The 21,643-nt window shown below is 34.0% G+C and overlaps 1 protein-coding gene across 21 annotated transcripts in view; it reads left to right on the forward strand.

Moving 5' to 3' along the window:
* Positions 1 to 447: 447 nt before the first annotated feature.
* Positions 448 to 21,643, forward strand: part of magi1b (membrane associated guanylate kinase, WW and PDZ domain containing 1b) — a 228,228-nt gene continuing 207,032 nt past the window's right edge. For 20 of the 21 annotated variants that reach the window (XM_087272281.1, XM_087272258.1, XM_087272285.1 and 17 more), the window contains exon 1: positions 448 to 1,276. In XM_087272281.1, coding sequence (XP_087128407.1) covers positions 979 to 1,276 — 298 coding nt within the window. In that variant the 5' untranslated portion in view covers positions 448 to 978. 21 annotated transcript variants of the gene reach the window in all.

Consider the following 21,643-nt stretch of genomic DNA (forward strand, 5'->3'; position numbering starts at 1 on the left):
AACGCTTACGCCAGGCTAAATTTCTTCACAAAGCAACAGTCTGGGCAAACAGACAAAACTGGTTGTGCAACAAATTAAGGAAAGAGTATTTATCTTTTTAAACAACAAGTTTCACTAAAAAACACAAAAATCTTTCATGATTTACAGCTCACACCTTGAATCTGGATATGTTTTCAATTAATGTCATTAACCAGTTTTAGATGCTGATAATAGCCTTGTATAAAGTCCAGGTGCGATTATTCATGGAGTATGTTTAAATTTATTTACTTGGAGGGCCTTTGAAGATTTATATGGGGAGAGACATTTAATCAAGAGTTTCCAGAAATCGGCTTAGGTTCGTAAATATGATTTCTTTCGTGACGGGCTTTAGGACCTGGTGACGTGCGCAGTGAGGATTGCCTTCAGGAGTCCGAAGGGAAATAATGCGCATGCGCTCCAGTGACATTCGCTCCATCCCGAGTCGCGAGCAGGCAGAACAGGATGAAATGTATCAAAACAGACGTCAAACGCTGTACCTGTTTAAAGGAGCCGTGAACCAGGAGGAAACGCTCGCTAACACTGCCTGTGTGCCAAAGAAAACTGCTGGAATGGTACTTTGAAGTGTTTAAGAAACCGCTAAACTATTTTGAAAACAACTTCAGACTTGAAGAAGTGTATTTAAAGAGGTTTATGAAATGAAAAGGCAAGCAGATGCGCGCAACCGAGAATATTAAAGCGCGAGGATGAGGAAAACAATACGGGCTAATTAAGGAAGCGGTCGGAGTGGGAATTTCATTTAGTGAAGAGCCGGACAATGGCTTGATTTTGTTTTTGTTGAGCTTTTTCTTGGATCTTTTGGGGCTGCGAAGACGCTGCATTCATGACTGAGCGGACGGAGAAGAAAGTTTACCGCGTGGGATATTTCATTTTATGAAAGTGTTTCGTTTTGTCGTCTGTCAGCGGAGCCACCTGTTTCTGTGCGGATTTTATTGATTCATCATGTCCAAAGTGGTACAGAAGAAGAATCACTGGACCACCAAAGTTAACGAGTGCTCTGTCTCCAAGGACGCCCGTGGCGAGCTGAACGTGCAGCTGCTCGGTGGCGCGGAGAACGGAGAGTTCGCCTATATCGGACACGTTAACGAGACCGCCGTACAGTATAGAAATGGGAAAGTGTCCGAGGGGGAATTACTGCTGGAAGTGGAGACGCTTTCTGTCTCTGGATTGCCGCTGTATGATGTGCTGACAGTAATCAAGAACTGCAAAGGACCTATAAGGTTAAAAACTGTGAGGCAAGGTAAGCAGAGCGCTTCCCCTTCACTTTTGTTTGGTTTGTGTGATGCATTTCATGTAAACAAGCCATTGAGGAACTGTTTCCTAAAATTAGCCGGGTATTATTTATTTATTTATTTTCACATGTTCACTAAATATAGGCTTGGTTTGTTGGCTAATAGGCCTGTATTTATAAAAATATTTATTCATGTTTGCATGTGACTGCATAGGGCTAGTGGTTGTTAAGAAGCATGCTTTTATTTTAAAATTTCTTTTCCTTTACTTTTATTACTTTTACTTTTATAACTACATTTTTATTTAGTTTATCTTTTAATTCTGTATTTTTATTTGTTATGTTAGTGGGGGTGATAGGAGGTGTAGTTGTTATTATTTTTCATGTCCAATAACATAATATGATATGAATAGATAAACAATTATTTGTGATAAATATTTTAGTTCTTTTGATCAATACAGTAAGAAAAGTATGTATATTTTATTTATTGTTTTATTTCTAATTTGCAAACTGTACATAATCATTACCACACCAACATAATATATGCTAAAATTATTATTTGTTTCTGTATAAATAATAAATTTTTTCTATTGTTTATTTATTGCAACAAATACAGTAAGCTGAGTTATTACTACAGTAAGTGATTTATTATAATAAATATCTGATTTTCTCATTTTACCTAATTATAAATATTTTATTTTTTATTCACTATAGATTATTTATTTATTTGTTTATTCATTTGTAGAAACATGGTGGACTTGCAGTAGTTTCTGCATTTTTTTCATTTGTTTTTAAAATGTGGCATTACTTATGCATTTTTTCATACATTTGCAGCCTTGTTTTGCACTTCTTGTAAAGCATTTCGCACTTGATAATGAATGAATCTCTATTCAAGGGCATTGGATAACATTTCACCCCAGGTTACATTTAGCTGAACTGAAAAAAAAACTTTTGACAGAAGGTCAGATAATGTTGAACACTCTTTTGTACAGTCTTTGAAACATTTTAAAGTACAATTTCCTAAATAAATTCACACGTAAAGCCGTTCTTCACATTTCTACACCCATTGGTGATGTATTCCGCTTTAATCCTTTATGAGAAGTTGACGAGGGAGCATAATTTGCAGGTAAAGGCACTACAGACCGTCCTTTGTGCTAAAGCAGTGGTGACTCCCCACAGGGCTCTGCCTCATCACATGGTTTGAGTTATGCTGCTTTCCCTCTCTCTATGCTTCTGCCTATTTCACCAAATGACTTCAGACAATATCAGGAAACCAGCCAATCAACTCGGACTGCATTCCCAGAGCACCACCGGGCCCAGATCCAGCTTTCTCCCTCACACACACACACATACTCCTCATATACATTCTGGTGTTGAGTTTCGCTGTTTATAATCTATCATGCTGTCTGGGAGTTTTCTGTTGTAACCAGCCTTAATTATGAAAATGTTTTTTTGGCAACACATACCATCTGTGTTTCTGTGAGTTTGCGAAACAACAACGAAAAAACGTCTTTTATTTTTCACATCAGCACACAGATGATCTCAAACTCCCAGTGCTTTGGACTACAGTATGAATTATTGATATGAAATGCATTAAGCTCTGCTTGAAGTGGATTACGTGTGGTTCAAGAGTTTGTACGCTTTTGTTCATACAACAAGCACCTGTGGGTCTTCAAGGCAGTTGTATGGAGCTGTTTATTTGTGCAGACTGTTATTATTGTATAGTGTTTCTAATCACGAGCATGGCTTGTTCATAACCTTAGGCACAGTTAATGCAGCGCACAACAGATTCACTCATTAATCCTCATTGATTTTTACATTAAGATACACTCAGTCCTGTGGTGACCTCACTAACAGTCTGTGCCCTGGCAGCTCTCTCTCTGGAGGTAATATGTAATAAGAATACCTTTCAACGCTGTTGTATTGATTGATGGAATAAGCCTCTTATTCTTCAGCTGAGAAAACAGTGTTATTGGTAATGTCAGCAGAGTTGGACCACTTAGAGATGAAAGTTACAAGAGATGGCAGTTTTAGAAGTCTTAAAGTAAGGAAAATGTGAAAAGATTCATGGTCTGGGAAGTAATGCTCATTTTGCTAGTCTTGCCTGTTCATTTTTTCTCTGCAAAATATATTAAAATGCAATTACCCAACACCATAAAACTTGATAATTAAAAATTAATTTGAATTCAGAATAAATTAACAGAAAATGTAAAAATAATCAATCAAGTTAAACATATTAAAAAGTACAGAGAGTGTCACGCTGGCGGTGGGTAGCATGATTGCCTCACAGCAAGAAGGTCGCTGGTTCGAGCCCCGGCTAGGTCAGTTGGCGTTTCAGTGTCGAGTTTGCATGTTCTCTCCGTGTTGGCGTGGGTTTCCTCTGGGTGCTCCGGTTTCTCCTACAGTTTAAACACATGCAGTATAGGTAAATTGAGCAAGCTAAATTGGCCGTTGTGTATGTGTGTGAATGCAAGAGTGTATGGGTGTTTCCCAGTGTTGGGTTGCGGCTGAAAGGGCATCTACTGAGTAAAAAATATGTTGGATAAGTTGGCAGTTCATTCCGCTGTGGTGACCCCTAATTAATAAAAGGACTAGGCCGGAAAGAAAATGAATAATTAAATGAAAACAGGATCGCATTAAATATTGAAATATAGTGGAAAATATCAAACTTTAGACAATACCACTATATTATTATTCAAGGTGTAAGATTATTAGAAAAACTTTCTAGTGGTTGCACCACATGCCGTTTTGAAGTGTCATTATTTTTAGATAATGTCTGTCCAGACTGGCTGATGACTTGATATCATGATGCATCTCACAGTGGGACAATTTATCCCGTATCAGATTTCTCCCATGTCTGTGGTGATTGTAAACAAATGCTGATCTGAGATCAGTTTGCCACTCTGAGCCTCTTTCTGAAGGGGTGGAATGACACACTGCTCTACATCCCTCTGTCTGGGAGCTTGTGTGTGGGATTTGACATCGGGCTGGATTAGGCTATGCCTGCAGTGAAAATGCATTTGTGTGTGTATTTAGCATGTTTACAGCCTCGGTTTAAACAGGGATCATGCTAATCTACCCTGACCCCTTGGAAAAGGCACTGTGAAATGGCATAAAGTCAGTGGTCAGGGGTCACTATGAAGGTATTTAGTGTCTGGATCACATCAGGTCATAGTGGCTTACATAAACAGTCCTGCTGAAAGTCACATTGTATATCAACCACAATTCCATTTCATATATGCATACATTCTGTAGGTCTTTATATAGCTGGCTGATAGATTTACCGCAGTGTAAATGAGCTGAAGGGAGGGGTGGAGGTCTCGGTGGGCAGATTTCATGTGGAAGTGTTTATTTCCTTTTCCTGAGTTCAGTTTTAAACATCTGTGTTCTTCAGGAGAAAGAGAGGAACACACTCTGCTTCCTATCAGCTCGGTGAGCCAGAACAACTTAAAACAATGAGGAAAGCTACCCATTCTTTCAGTGCTTCAAGAAAGGAGGGAACGTTAAAGGAGTGAATGAATAACCAAATGATCTCACCTGGAAATTTGTGCACCCATCTGCGGTTATGCAACATTTGTTTACTATTTAGGTGTAACTTATGAAGGTGTAGTGAATAAGTGTTTCAGCTTGGCCCTATTTGTACCTGCTATTAATATTTATATTTTTAAAATCATTCTGAATATAAGTAGACAATATAAGGCTGTTTTTACGCATCAACAATGTAGCCAAAATGGAATATATATATATTTTTTACATTTAAAAAAATGTTTTACATTTATACGACAATGTTTTCAAAATCATTCACGATACACATCCTCGAAAATTAGCAAAAAGTCTGTATTTCATATGCCAGGCAAATATTTGGTGCTATGACCTTGTTAATAAGCAGTACCCGAAGTGAAGTGACGATGTGCTGTCGACGGCTTGGGGCTAGTGTGCATGTAGAATTTGCTGTGTATATGATACTTCTCCTCGTTTGATTGTAACATGAAGTAAGAACACTGTTGCCATTGTTGTGTGTTTGTTGCCTTCTATCTACACCTCCCTAACTATGTTCTATGCACATGTAGGATATTTAGACTCTTGTGTTTTTGTGTTAACACAGACACAACAATGGCTGCATTTTCAGAAACATCAATTTTGTAATGCAATTTCTGTCCCCAAAAAACATTGTTGTCGAACAAGAGAAAACACTAAAAAGTTTCCAGTGTTTGGCTGAAAATGTTGCCATACATTCCCTAATAGAGGTGTAAAGTTGGTGTAAAATGTTTCGAAACTTTCATTTTCAGATGTAGTCAAATTCAGATGATTGAATTGCTTTTGTAATGTAAGTGCTCATATTTCCATCCGTATTTTAAAACGTTGCATTTCAGGTTTTAGAATGAATTGTGCTTAATTCATTATGTATAATAAAAAATTTTGAAAATCAAGCAACTTTGTGATAGCAGAAATATTATGTTGGACAACAGAGGACTCTTCAGTCTATAAAAAAATAGAACTACTCTTCCAATTTGGAACCATGCTTCTAAAGACTTTTCCTTATACTGTAGGCCTAGAGCACACATACAGTCAGTTTAGTTCATTGACCTGGATGCCATTATTGCTGATATAGCTAAATGTTAAAAATACTAACCAAAAGTAGAACTTAATATCTTTTAATGGTAGCGAACATGACACGGAAAGCATTTGAGTAAAAATTCCTATAGTGCTTGGTCTTATGTGCATTCAAACATTGACATTTTTGTTCATACAGTATAAGTGCTAAGTAAGGGGAATTGGTTACACTTGTGTTTGTACAGTATGACCGTTGCTTTTCACTTTTTTCTCAAGCTGTATGTATCCAAAGGGAGAGCTTCTGTTCAGCTGAGCTAATGGGGTCTTGTGACTTATTGCTGCTGCTTTGACACTATTGAACTGTGAACGATGCTATAAAAATGTCTTATTCACAGATCAAATCTGATTTTACTGTCAGTATCAGAGCATTTCATTCAAGAAGACATATGCGTGTTGGCTGTTTATCAGAGATCTGCCTCTTAGCTATCACATTCACAAAACTGTGATGCTTTCTTGCCTTGTGCTTGAGATTCTGACCCACATTGTGCAATGCATGACATGAAACAAATTGATTAAGTTAGCTGACTTTTCAGTTACCTATGAACGTTTTCACCCCAGAGTAAAAAAAAAAGTTTCAAATATGTCTTGTGCTAACAATAGTGACTTCCCTTCCTCAACTACAACTTCACACAATTGTTACATTAAATTCCTGTAACTATAATCTACATGGCACAACTGCGAGGCATCGTTTTGACTTATCACACAACTGTGTCCTTACATTGTAATGTGTATAGCGCATTTATCATGTATAACCATTAAGGGTGTCACGATCCTCCAAATCCTCGATTCGATTACATTTTCAATTCTAAAGTCACGATTCGATATGATTTTTGATTATGAATAATTAATTAATTAATAACGAATTAATTATTTGTAGCCTACCGTTTAAACTACCTGACTTGCATGGTCTTTGTTTTACCCATAAACAAATCATACAGTAAATGAATAAAGGTAAGTTACACACATAATTACCACCTGTTAATCACTTTTTTCTGCGGGACTCGTGAATAGGCAGTGATCTGTGTCGTTATAATGGCGTCTGTAAAAAAGGTGCACAATCAACAGGAACCAGCCAACAGTATCTGAGGTGTTCCCTAAAATGACTAAGTACTTATGTGAAAGTAAAAGATGGAATCCGTCTACTGAAATTTTTACAGTTGCAACTTTTCTCAAATTATTTTGACTTTACTTTGCAACTTTTTAAATTGTATTTCTGACATATAGGCATGGGACTGGTTTCAAGGTTTAGCTCGGTTTTTGAAAAGTCAAGGTATTGAAACCTTAACATTTTTCTGTTATACCCTTCCTAAGGTGTATATATCAGTTTTTTTTCTTTTTAAACATGTTTTATGACTATTGTATTTCATTTTTTTAGGGCAACAGTATCTCTTGCAAAAAAAGGACCCTCCACAGTAAAAGCTGCTGGTCAGCACACTACTATTCAGTAAACATCTGAAAAACAAATTGCTTATAAATCAACATGCAAACATGCTATGAACCTGAACAGATATTCAAAAATGCCTGTTACAGTTGTTTTTCAGACTAATAAAGGTAGCTGAAGTCAATAATTTATTTTAATTTCCAAAATGTTTTTTTTAAACAAAATATATATTGTGTTCAATAGGAATTAATTTTATTTTTTAACCAGACATTTAAAAAGAACATTTTAGAGTAGTAATCAAAATAACCATGATATGAAACCATGATATCTAACGTTTTCATACCATCAGAATGCTACTTTGGCCCATGCTTAGTGACATAATTGTTCAAAACTTGACTGTAGACCTATGTCTCAAACTGAATATGGCTTTCTGTTTCATAATTGTTTTTGTAGACATAATATTTAATATTAACACATTTATTTATTACAATATGAACATATTGGGACTATAAATATATATATATATATATATATATATATATATATATATATATATATATATATATATATATATATATATATATATATATATATATATAATACTATTGCTTAGAATAATCCATTTTGTTTAACATTTTTGTCAATTTATTTTTAATTATTTAATTATACCCAGTTTTTTTATTTATTTAATTTTGTTGTGATATTTTTTATCCTCACAATCTTCTCATTGGCTTTGTACCTCACAATTACAGATTTATTTGTCTTTTATTAAATTTCTTTTTAAAGCAGGACTGTTAGTTTTATCTTTCACTCGAAGGAAATGGGTTTTCACCAGATTCTTTCCTGTGGCAGTGTTGGAGGTTACACCGATTACCTCCATTCATGCTTAGGTTACCAAAGAGATGAGCAAACATTCAGCTGATTGTCAGGTACCCAGGGCTGGTGTGTGTTCAGTCATGTGTCAACAGCTTACCTGTCTCTATAGAGGATTCTGAAGAAGGCTTGGGGTGGCACTTAGATAAAGCCCTTCCGTCTTTGTTTTGACTGCCGCATTTCTCAAAGATATCATGTTCAGTACTCAAACATACATACTGAGGCAAAACAGCTCAAAACCTGTGAAATCTGATAGCTCTTTTTCACTCTTTCTTAAGTTATCTGCTCTCTCTTTTGTTCCAGTTTAATCTGAGCTTAAGTAGTGCTAACCTGTTTATTCTTACAAGATCATTGCATTCTTTATTGCCTTCAGTCAGAGATGCTGCCCTACATGTTTCAAAGCATCAGAGCCAAAGCATCCAGCAAGGCATGCAAGTTCATTTAGTGCTTATGAGAGATTTTTTTAATGCTTCTGGACCAGTTTTCCATTAGGAAAGCACTTAATAAGAATAGCTTGTCTCTTTTTGGCCAGTGAAGATCAACCAGTCGCACAAGAAATGAAACAAAGTGAAAGATGAATGTGATTTGGGAATCAGCAGATGCTTTGAAAGGTAAACAAGTCTATTGTGAGTCATGGCTGTTAGAACATTGAGCTTTTGCTGGATGAATGATGCAAATCTGTGAATCGGTTTCAAAAACTCTGCATGGGTTTCATCAGTTTGTGCGCGGCAGATTAATAGCTAAACATTTTCAGAACATAAATACATTCATACAATTAACTATATGCCACATTTAATTCACGCTAGAAACATCTTAAAGACACAAGAGCATATTGTTCATTCTTGTTAGAAACATGTTAATTCTTGCTATATTCGTTCTATGTAGCCTATAACTTACTAATTTATGTTAGCTATGTTTAAACTCTTGCCAGATCCACAGTAACATGCTAGAATCATGTTAGCAACTTGCCAGCTTTGATTGAAACATGCTAGCTATATGCTGACCATACTGCAAAAGTTAATCCATTCTAACTGTATGAATGGATTATATGGAATATGAATGGAATATGAGCTATAAACATGTTAAGTCATGCTAGCAACATGCTAATTCATGCAGTTTCAATCCAGCATAAAAGTGTGTTAGCACCTTACTTATATAATATAATTTGAATGATTTTTTTTTCTAATTCTGAGGAAAGAAAATGTCTTTGCTACAACATCTTGATTCTCAACCTAGACTACAGACTTTGACATTGATGAAAGGTGGAAAAAACCTGGAGAACATCCTCTTTAGATAATATTATTATAACTGTGACATCTGTAGCAAAAGGCTATAGTTAGCACAGAGAGACATGATTTGAAAGTTTCTCCTGCAGGGTGAAACGTTGCAGAAACATACTTGCGCACATCAGATGTTCTGATCATCCATGCATAGCCTCAGCATTGCCGTCGTTGCCCTCTTTTCTGGATGATTTTCAGGACAGTCTCCCACACAAGCGCTAAACTGAATTTAACCTCGGGATAATCCTGGCCTTTCTGCAAATCACCAATTAATGTAGTTTGGCTGAAATATGAAGAATGTTTTAGTAAACTATTACATATTAATTCTTCATCCACCACTATTGCTGCAAAAAATGCTATTGTTTTGATATTTATTCGAACAAATATTCCCGCAGTGTGTATTTCATATTATTAAGCCATATTGGCTTCTGAATCTGTGTTAGTTTTGTTTCTCTGGACTATAAATGTTGGGAAATAAATGCAGACTGGACCTCTTCGAACTTTAATTGAATAACCCTGTTATATTCTGCTGGATTATGCTTTATCATCCCAGAGTCTCCGGAGATGTTGCTGTGTGTCCAGCATGATGCGTTTTTTTTTCCAGCACTGCTCTGTTTAGCCGAAGCCCAAGGGTCTGAATACACAGATCTCATTAAGGAAGAGGCCTTTTCTTTCTCTGGCTCTTCTCGTTCGGCCTTATTACTATTAGAGAGATGGCAAGAAAAGAAGTGTGGGGTGTCTCGCAGAGTGTTTGCAGGGGGTCAGACTAGTTCAAGAGGATTTAGACAGGCTTTTATTGTCAACAATAGCAGTCTGACTGCACACAGCCACCCTGGTGTCCGATATGGTCTGTGGCTGGCTATGGGTTCTCCTTTGGTGCTTTTTCTTTTATTCTTTTTGTGTTTTTATTTCTGCTTCTTATGTAAATGAGCCTTTCTTGGACTAATCATCTTGGTTTTTGCTCTTTTCAAATATTTTCATTTTAAAATGCAGAGCTTTAAAATGAAAATTCATACAACATATACTCAAGACAAGTGCATTATGTTTTGATCTCTGATTTGTATAGCTGGTCTTATAAATTATAGTTCTACTTAAATGTCACAAAGCTCACTTAAATATCATAATTAAAAAATAAAAAATAAATAAATATATATATATATATATATATATATATATTTATATATTTTTTTATATATATTTTATATATATTTTATATATATATATATATATATATATATATATATATATATATATATATATATATATATATATATATATATATATATATAAAATATATATAAAAATAAAAATTTAAATAAAAGTAATTTAATGCAAACCATGGAAATTTTGTTCTTTGATCTTTTGCACCCGTGGTGGGTTGTTTTTTTTATGTGTGTTTTAAATAAAAAGTTAGTTTACATTCTTGTAAATATAAGTTATAAATCTTAGTTGAGTTTTGCGCAGTGGTCAGTTTAGCATTTAAAAATTTATTTTATGTAATAGATATAAAACTGAAGCAATCCTATAGAAGTTTTTAAAAAGGGAGAGTTTAAAATGTTGCTCTGGCAGCTAACTGAAATATGTTGAAGTACTAACATGACTAAACTTTAATAAATTACATATACATGTTAAATAAATATAAAATATTTTAAAGTATTAATTTATTTCCCAGTGATGGGTTGCAGAAGGAAGGGCATCCGCTGTGTAAAATGTGCTGGATAAGTTGGCGGTTCATTCCATTCCATTAATAAAGGGACTAAGCCGAAAAGAAAATGAATAAATGAAAGCACTAATTTAAATTCATTCATTCACTCATTTTCTTTTCGGCTTAGTCTCTTTATTAATCCGGGGTCACCACAGCAGAATGAACTGCCAACTTATCCAGCACGTTTTTACGCAGCGGATACCCTTCCAGCCGCAACCCATCTCTGGGAACTAATTTAAATCATAAAAATAATAGAAACAACATTGATGTCTGGATATTGTGTACTTTTGTCTTTGCTTGAAAAGGTCTTTGTTTTAGAAACGGAGACCAACATTTCAACAGGACGTTCTTAAACACACACATACAGACACCCACACCCATGGAAGGATGCACCCCACGTTCGGAAGGAAAAAAGGATCAGGCAATTAAATTTAATAACCATGTGTTAGTATTTTACAAAAGGAAGTCTGATTCTTTCCCACAACAAAACCCTCCCGGAACATTCCGCCTCTGATATAAATAACTTTTCCTGCAACATTTCAGTCATTAAATCAAAGAAATCCAGCTCTGTGATCACCTTATCTCAGCTTGTCACATATTCTGTTTTTAATTCATTTCGTAGATACATGCCATTCGTGCTCTCTAACCAAATCAAATCTTCAGTTTGAACTGTGGAAAACCTCTATCTGTGATTTAAAACACTTGTGCTGGTGCTGGATGTTATGACTAAAGTTTGTTCATGTCTAAACCATCCTGCAATCTCAGAAAAACAGACATAACAGCTTTTGCTGGGGCAGTACCTTTTCAAAATGTACATTTTTGTAGTTTTTGGGTGTTAATACAGTGCCTTGTACTAATATTGGCACCCTTGGAAAAAGTGAGCAAAGAAGGCTGTGAAAAAAATCAAGATCCTTTTACTTAAAATATTAATAAAAAAAAAACTTTATGTAAACTTTTACTCCTCTACCACCAACAACAGATCGAGTGCTGGTTTCAAGCCAGAGCTTTCAACACCCAAAGCACGGCTTTAAATGAAGAAAAGTGTTTCTTAAGTATTACTAAAATATTGCTGGGCTTGAAAGAAGAACTGCTGGTGTCAGAGGGCTGAGGGTGGTGTTAGCATTACCATACTAACAACACAAAAAGAAACTTTTTGAGTGGTTTGAACACCATATTTGAAATGGCAGCTGAACACAATTTTGAACAGACTATTATCACTTGTAATCTCTTTCTGTACAAAAGTCAGCATGAAACGAAATCCAAGATATTCCTTTTTCCTCTGTTGTGACAGTTATCCAATTTAACACAATGGATGAAGATTTAAATACAAGTTTGTACTCAGTTGTGGAGAAATGTGGATGCATCATATCATATGTGTTTAGAACCACTGTCTCCCACAAAGGCAGTGCAGAAACAAAACACACTGACAGTTTATGATATTTGATTAAAGATCATGAGGGAGAATGATTTTTTACAAAATCCACTTGTTAAGTCGTTAAGTCGTGAAATATTCGTTTGTGACCCCTTTTTAGTCATATCACACACTAAAGTAAATTTCTTATAAAAACATAATACACAACTAATCTCACGAGGAAACGTAACTAGTGGCTAATTTGCACCTAAGCCCACACCTGAACCCAACCGTTATTGGGGCATAGGCAAATCACACTAAATTGTACGAATGAGATTTCTTACCAATCAGGTACTTGACCACAAAGTTACAAATTGCAGTGAGATAGTCCATAGATTGCCATTGACACAACTGCATCACAATGATTTAACAATTTATATAAAGTGTATCACTTTCTGTTCATCTTAGGCATGGATATTGTGGTCATAATTTTCGAAAGTATTACATCATTTTGTAAATGTTTATTAGTTGAGCCTCCAGTTTCAACTTGGAAGCTGCTTCACATGACAACAGACTAAGGCCCAATTCTATTTTTTAGTGGTGACTGCTGTAGTTATTCCAGTTGTGTTATTTTTTGGTGTTTATCTTCAGGAAATCACTGAATGTAACAATATAATGTTATCATAATGATATTGTGGCAATAAGATCGTAACGGTACTGTGCATTTGCACCGTGGCCATATTCATCTAAACACAAAAAGACCATTAACATTATACCAGACACTGTAAAAAGGTCAATTCCAGCCACAAGACTTTTCTGATAGGATATTCGAATGTCATCGAGTGACAGATGTGAAAGTATGTTATGGGACTACTATACAGGAGTTATTATTATGGATTATAGATAGCGAAATTTAGCATTTTGTTATCGTTTTTTTAAAGCATGACAGTAAAACATGATCGCCCTTATGAATGTATTAAAACATGCTTGATTGTTGTAAAAATTCTTAATAATGCCAAAAAAACACTAATTCATACATCTCCTGACTTGCGTATGTAACCATGCTGCCGCTGTACCTGGTGTATTTTGGGAAATTTTCTTACCTCTTGGTTTCAAGTGTGGTCCTGACAAATCTCAGTTTCAAGGGCTATCTAGCCCTTCCCCTTAGTGTTATGCCTTCAAGCTAAAAAGAATTGGGGAAGGGGAAGGGCTAAGGGGTAGAATTGGGATTGGGCCTTAACAAGTGAATAATGAAGAGCACAGACGCATTGTTTATAACAAGCACTATTACATACATATTAAAATAAGAAGAGTCAGTTTTTTATACAATGCAGACTTTAACATTAATAGCATTTAGCATAGGTGGTGTGTTTTTATTTGTTGCTACTACATTTGCATTTTTAGGAAAGAGACATATTCAGGAACGTCAGATTTGGCTCTACAGTGTCCCTCCAGCCCATGGAAAAGCAAAGCAGTTGTTATAAAGCTCGCAAGATCAACCAGTTCCTAACGCTCAGTTGCACTAACACACATTTCATGCAGATGGTAAGAGGATATGCACCTTTTAGACACCAAATTGTAACCTTTTAAGGTGCAAATGTGCACTTTTTGAAGGGGTCCTACTAGTGACACCTTTTGTACCCTAATTTTTAAAAGTGTGATGCCATTTGTTGGTATGTTTGTGGTGGGACGGAGGAGGGGTGTGTGTGACAGTTTGCAGCTGTGAAGGTGAAGCTGTCATATGTTTACAGTAGGATTTCTCCTGACAGTGAGGGCCACTGTATGCCACATCTGCTGCCATCATTGTCCCCCATCCTTCTTTTCAGTGAAATGAGGGACATGTGCAATCATGCACTCATTTATGATGTTGGATTCTGTGCATAGTCGTACCACTCATCAACACCTTTTTAATTGCTTCCTTTCTCTGTTCGTCTTCATTATTTTGTCTTTACGTGCTCTACCATTGTGTCTTTATAGCCATAGTTACTGAAGTCATGGTATTGGGATGCGAATGGCGTTTATGTGACCGCAAGAGCTCAGCGCCGTCCCAGTTGACAGGGTCAGAGGCGCACGCATACATGCATATACACGCGCACACACATGCACACATTGTCTGTTGAGATCCATCATGTTCTGCCTGCAGTAAGTCAGCAGGGTCATTCTTCTCTCTTTATTGTCATCTGCTCACATGCTCATTGTTCCAGTTTGTCACATGTTATCTACGTCCATTTAATTTTTTATTTCTTATAAGCCTTTGAGGGAATTTTTATTTCACAGTGATGCATGTCACATTGTGATACATCACAATGCTATTGTTTTTGCTGAATAAAAATAAATATTTATATATTTTTGATAATCTCATGAATGAATTAATAAGATTAATGTATTAAATAATGGATTGATTTAATTATTGTTTAATATGAATTTGATGATTTTTATATATATCATTCCATATCGAAAATTATTGAATATCCTTTTATAGTACATTTTGGTATATTAAGATGATTTTTAACCACTTTATTTTAATTTACCAACATTACAAAGACAAATAGTTTTAATAGTCAAAAACTAAAATATTTAAACTAAATATCTGATCTCTTTATAATAAAATAAAGATAAGTGTTAAAGAGACTTCTCAAACTTGGTTAATAAAATGTTACAAATTGTGTGCAATGGAAAAGGTAGATCAACATGTGTAAGGTGTCAATAATAATGGTACAGTGAACATCAAACTCTGTAAACAAAACAAATTATGATAATCAAATCTGAGCTTTCAAGTAAATGAACTAACCATCATTATTCAAAAAACATATAGTAAAATTACAAATTGAGAAGTTAAACGACTACATTACAACTATACTATAAAATCTTTCAGATGGGGAACTAGTAGCTGGGATGCACAAGAAAAGAAACCAAAAAGCTACTCTGGCGACATCCTTTTTTATTTACAATCTCCTTACTGCTGCTATATGGCAGTCATTTTTGGGTTTGCTGTTATTCTAATTTTAGTTACAAGCGCAAGCACGTACTCTGTGTTTGTCTGAGGTAATTAGTTTGCCGTTAATATGAAATGTGTATATTCTATACAAAGTGTATAGCACTCGAGGCATTCGAAAAAGTTCAGATGTTTTTCAACTAGGTGTACCTGGAAAGTGCGCGTGCATTTTGTGCGCTCTGTTTTCACACCATGTGCACATTGCTCCCATGTTTGTGCTCATTTCTATTAGAAATGACGAACTCACACCCTAAGCTTATTAGCATTGCTTCCAAGCCACACATGCAGCCACATTTTAATAAAACTACAGCAATTCATCCCCTAATTACATACTGAACTTTTTTTTATGACTGATATTGACAATGGTGTTTGATTTTGGATATTGATTTTATCTCCCAGCCCTGCAAACAACCTTTTTTCAGTCAGTATTGACTGAACAGCAAAATTACCAAAATTTACATGCCATCCAGTTTTACTGCATTTTACTCCCATTGTGGTGAATTGAAAAGTATTTTTTTAATAAAATATTTTCTTTTAAGTGGGAACATTTATATTTTATTTAATATTATTTTATATTTTATTCAATTACATTTTAGTTTAATACATGTAACACAAAATATAAGATAATTTTTTTGAAAATTAAGCAAGCTAATGATACTATAAATGCAAGTCATTCATTATTTTTAGAAACATGTTTGACAACTAGCTTAACTTTTCAATACTCAAAACACTTTAGACCAGAGGTCGGGACCTTTTTTCAGCAAAAAGCCAATTCAATTTTTTTTTAAAAGAGCAGTTGCGGTATACTACTATAAATATTACAGGTTTAAACAAAACCTCGAAGCATCCCATGTTGAGCAAGTCCATGAATGAAAATGGGCAATTGAAAGATTTCACTGGTTTAATTTCATGAAATTAACAATTGTGAAGTAATTTTGATAAAAAGAAATAAAGGAAATAAACATGATAAATTCAAAACAATTCTAAAACAAACTAACAACATCTTTTCAATATAATCCATTATATTCTCACATGCACCCATTTATCTCTCTTCCTCAAACTTCATGGCAGAAAAGCGTGAAGAGGAGGGTGGTGCGTTTAACGTTTGATGCTATTCTAAACCCTTTAATAAAGCAGCGTCAGTTTAAATTAGGCTGTATGGCACTTATTCACTGGCATGGCCTGTAATTGCACCAACAGCTTTAAAGGAGGCCATTCCTGGAGTCTGCATCTCTCTTGCTCTCTGTGGATAGGTTGGGTGGGAATAATTTATGCTAGGCTAAAGGGCTAAAGTTGCCTTGCGGTGCAGTTGGTGTTTCTGTCTGTTTTTCATTTGGGACTTTTTTTCTTCTTTAGTGGCATGCTTTAGACCGCTTCTCCTTCGTTACAGAGCGAAAGAAAACAAAGTTGTCTTCAGCACCTCTGAGAGGAAGGGAGGAAGAGGCATGACGAACCAATTCTCTCCATCTGTCGCTTTTTTGTGGTGGAAAAAATAGTTCAGACTTTGAAGTTTTTTCTTCTAAGGACGTTGACAAAGACAGAGACAAATTGTGATTCTTAGGAGTCACTGGGATTAGGGAGGAGAATTGAGGGTGTTTTTTCTCACTTTTTTAGAGGTCATTTGCAAAATACTTAAGACTTTCAACCTGTACATTTGCAGGGTTTTCAAACAGGGCTGATGACATTTTTTTTTCCAAACACTGGTCAACAGTTTGGAGGCAACATTAATAAATGAATCAATTCATTCATTTTTAAGCTGCTTTCCATTAGATGGATTATCCAGCTATGAAGCAAAAGTTCACACAAAAATGAAAATCTGCAGTTAATTTACTCAACCTCAGTTCATCCAAGTAAATTAATTTTTTTTTCTTCAGCAGAACATTAAATAAGATTTTGAGCTGAAACCATGGTTGTTGGTGATTTCATAAGGGTTTCTGGCACTTTTCGTGGCAAAACAAAAATAATGAAAGTGACAATACATTGAGATCTTATGAAGTGAAACAATCAGTCTGCGCAAGACACTGAACATCAGCTCATGTTTGAGTTTGCACCTGCATATATGTTACCGCAGAGTCGGACCACAAACATTTATTCTTTGGTTGCACAGGTATTTTTTAGAGTCAAAATTATTGACTTTTTTTTGCCAAAATCATTAGAATATTAAGTACAGATCATGTTCAATGAAGATATTTTGTATTTTTCTTCTGTAAATATTATTATTTTTTCGTTTAGTAATATGTGTTTTAAATTAAATTTCTAAATATTTAAAAATGTCAACTCAGATTCCAGATTTTCAAGAAGTGACCTTATGATTAGGGCCAGACAAAGTCTGTGAAATTTACTTTTTTTTTGCTATTTCTGCGCAGAATTTTATAAAAAATCTGAGGATTTATGTGGAAGGATTTTTGTGAGTATCATAACCAAAAACATAATATATTCAATTAAAAAATAATGCATTTTTAACTTTTAGTTAATGTTTGCAATGCAAATCTAATTAGATCCACTTATTTGTAAACAAAGCAAATCTGTCATCAAACATATCTACTAAAAGACAAAGAATATTACTTTACAAACAGATTGAAAATAAATCGTATGAACATTTTCATAAATTTTCATATTTCATAGTCAATAATATTACTAAAATTAATTACAAAACTGAATAAATATAAATTTATGCACAATTACCCAAGTAAATATATAGACTCATTGATGGGCTAAAAATCTGTGGAAATCTGTAGATTTCTGCTTGCGCAGTTTCCGTGTGGGCCTATTTATGACATTTGTCATATGTCATTATGCAACATGCATATTGTGTTTCAGACTGTTATAAATCAGGACTGATTGCTGTGGCTTGAATTAAAGCTAATATCTGTTAATATTGTTTAATTTCTTGGACCAGTCATTTAGCTTCATATCTCATAGTTAGACACAAAAAGTAATAACTTTGTTTTGCCTATATATGCTTTTTAAACCCGAGGGCAAATAAATTTAAAGCAGATTTTCATTTTTGGGTGAACTGTCTCATTACAAATAAATGTTCCTCACTTAAAGATATCCTATAACTAAAGATGTGAAATGTATAGTGGTATAGACCTTCCTCAAACAAAAGCTTGCTCATTATGTATTGTATATTGCTATGAGGAAATAAGTAACATCATACGATTTAGTAATGACATGAGCAGAGAAATGATCTCTGAGTGAACTATACTTTACATTTAATGCTGTTAATATTTTACCCTCATTCTCTCTAGCATGTTTTGTTTTGAGAGGTTTACATTGACCTCATCTCGTGTTTCATCGGTGGGCTGCGCTGCATATACACACACAGACTCTCTCCTACATTACCTAATTGAATAAATCCTGTTGCCAGGTATTGCAATTAGATCTCTCAGTGGAGCGCATTGTCCTCATTCGAAAATTGCAGACTGCAACATCTCTCATTCACTTTCTTTGCTGTTCCCATTACATATTTTCTTTTCCCCTTTTTATTTTTTTACTAACTTTATACTTCCTCCCTCTCTCACACATTGGCATCCCTCTTTTCAGGTTGATGCATTAATTAATTTGTTTAGTGATTCAATAGAATCACAATCAGTCAATAGAATCATGGAATCAGTCACATTGTGCCTTGATGCTCATATGGGAAATTTAGGTTTGAGTCAAATCTGCATTCTGTTCAAATATCATAGTTGATGGTGTTTTAGTTTAATTATTGGTTACATTTATACACAAACCATTTTTTTCAACTGAAACTAATTTTTTGCCATTTATTTCTGCATTTTGAGGGCTGAAATTGCAATGTTTTTTTTAAATTATACCATTATAAAAATGTTTTTAAAAATGCTATTTTGTGAGAACCTCAGAATTATTAGGTTCTATCTGACATTTTCTTTTGTCAAAATTGAGTTATTAATTTATTAAATGACAATTTGTTTACATTATGTGATGTTGTTTATATTTTAAGACTTTTTATTTAAAAAGCAAAAAAGGTTTTACAAAGTCAAACTCTAGCTTGCCTCTATAAGGTTCATTCCGTGAGCCAATCAGCATTTCGAATGCACGTACGAGGACCAATCAGGATTGACGGATTGCTCCGTTGACAGCGGGAGAGATCAGAAAGAAACACAAAATCAGAGTTGACTAAATAATGCCGCATCACACAAAGTTTAGACAAAACTTGAAACTGAAAAGATGTGTGTAAATGTGATAAAATAGACACAAGCAGTTTGTACTATTAAGATGAAATGTTAAACTTTACATTGTTGAAAAAGAAAGTTATAAAAAATATGGAACATATTAATTGTGAAATATATATTTTTTGTGTATTTATATAGTCAGTGAAAGATTTTTCAGTGTTTATTAAACTCATTTTCTGATTATCTGTTTTCTTTTAGTCTTTAAATTTGATATTAAGCCTTGAAGGGCAAATACTTAATTTAATTAATGGGGCATATAAATGAATAAATATAATTCAATAATTTATATAAAGTATATAATTCAATAGATATTACCATATTATTAAATATATATATATTTTTATAGCACAGCCTTGCATGCTTAAGTTGAACAAGAAAAAAATATTTATCTTAAAACATTAAATAAATGTTATATAAAGCAAAAAAAAAAAAAAACTTTTTCAAACAACAACATGTTGTTACAACACCGATTTTTACATTTTTAAGGTTATTAATAAGCAGACTGATTGTATTTCTTGAAAAGTAATGCTTTAATTAATGATCCACTGGATAAAACTTTCTGCTTTCTCTCTGCTTTTGCCCTGTGTTTTTTACCCTGATTTGTAAATTTAAGAGAATTTGATAATTTACATTTAGAGTACATTTAGGGTCTCTGTCATGTTAATGTATGAAAGAGATCTGTTACACATATATTGTTTGCTATATGGAATGCAAAAACTTTCAAGCTCAATCATTTAGAACACAGATAGAGATTTGCTTTTATAAATACAGCATTTGTAAATGCTAAAGAATCACATTTTTATTTTTAGTGCATGTAAAAAATATTCAGATTTATGTTAATATTTTGAATTTGTTTATCTATCTGTTTATATTTTTACTTTATGTTAGTAAAAAATCTGTTCTACAGGTTAACTATATGTAAATGCAAATCTTTTCCTTGGTGGCTAACTCAAATTAAGTGTTAACATTATTATATTATTTGTTATTAAAAAAGTTTAAAAATTTATATTTATTTTGTACCAGTTACTTTATTTTACTTAATATGCAACTTTTTTCAAGAAGTTAATCTAGTCACTTTGCTCTTTGGTTCTCATAAAGAAGTTTGAATCTGACCTTCATTGCATCCTCATCCCATTGTTTGTCTGATTCATTTTATTTAAATCCACTTAAGCTTTGTTTCCAGTCAATGCATTTCATTTACGGTTCTGTGATAAGTGGCGATACATTAAAATAGCTCTTCACTGATGTGCAAAAAACATAAATATCCACATCTAGCATGTAATGAATAATGCAGAGACTTTTAGATAAAGGCATATAACTTCAGCCTCTGATGGTATTGTAAGTTTATTTGTTGGTACTTTGCTGAAATACACCCTGAGCAAAGTTCAAGAGCTGAGGAGGGGAAAATGTTTGGCATTATAAGCTGCATCCAGTTTAATACTGTTTGCTGACTCAGAGACTGCAGCACTTGAGAAACACTGATGCTGGGAAAGTTTGAACTCAGAGTCCGAGACAATATGATGAGCCCTGACCAATGATTCTTTTTTATTGTATCATATCTTCAGGGTGTGAAATAATAAAAAAAAGAAGCTGTTTTACTTATTAAGTAACTACACTTAAGTATAATTTTTAAGAATTTGTAGTTTACTTAATTACAATTCAAACTTAACTTTACACCATATAGCTATGGGAAAAAATAAGAGATGAATGTGGGAAAAAGTCAAATTTTCTCAGTATTTATGATTCATAAGTATGTATTTAACATGGAGTTTTATATCTATTCTGTAAACCACTGATAACAGTTGTTACAATTTTAAGATGTTCCATAAAATAAATAGGTTGCCATCTTTCCGGAATTTTCACATCCATATTTCTTTTTATACAACACAACACCAAAGTTTTACCTGATAAGTCCAATAAATCCACAGAAACTGAACATTTTCAAGTGGTTAATTTTAAATGAGTTTTTCCATTTTTCTGTCGA

This window comes from Danio rerio, chromosome 11 (assembly GCF_052040795.2).
Source record: "Danio rerio strain M-AB ecotype USA chromosome 11, GRCz13ab, whole genome shotgun sequence".
Classification (NCBI taxonomy): Eukaryota; Metazoa; Chordata; class Actinopteri; order Cypriniformes; family Danionidae; genus Danio; species Danio rerio.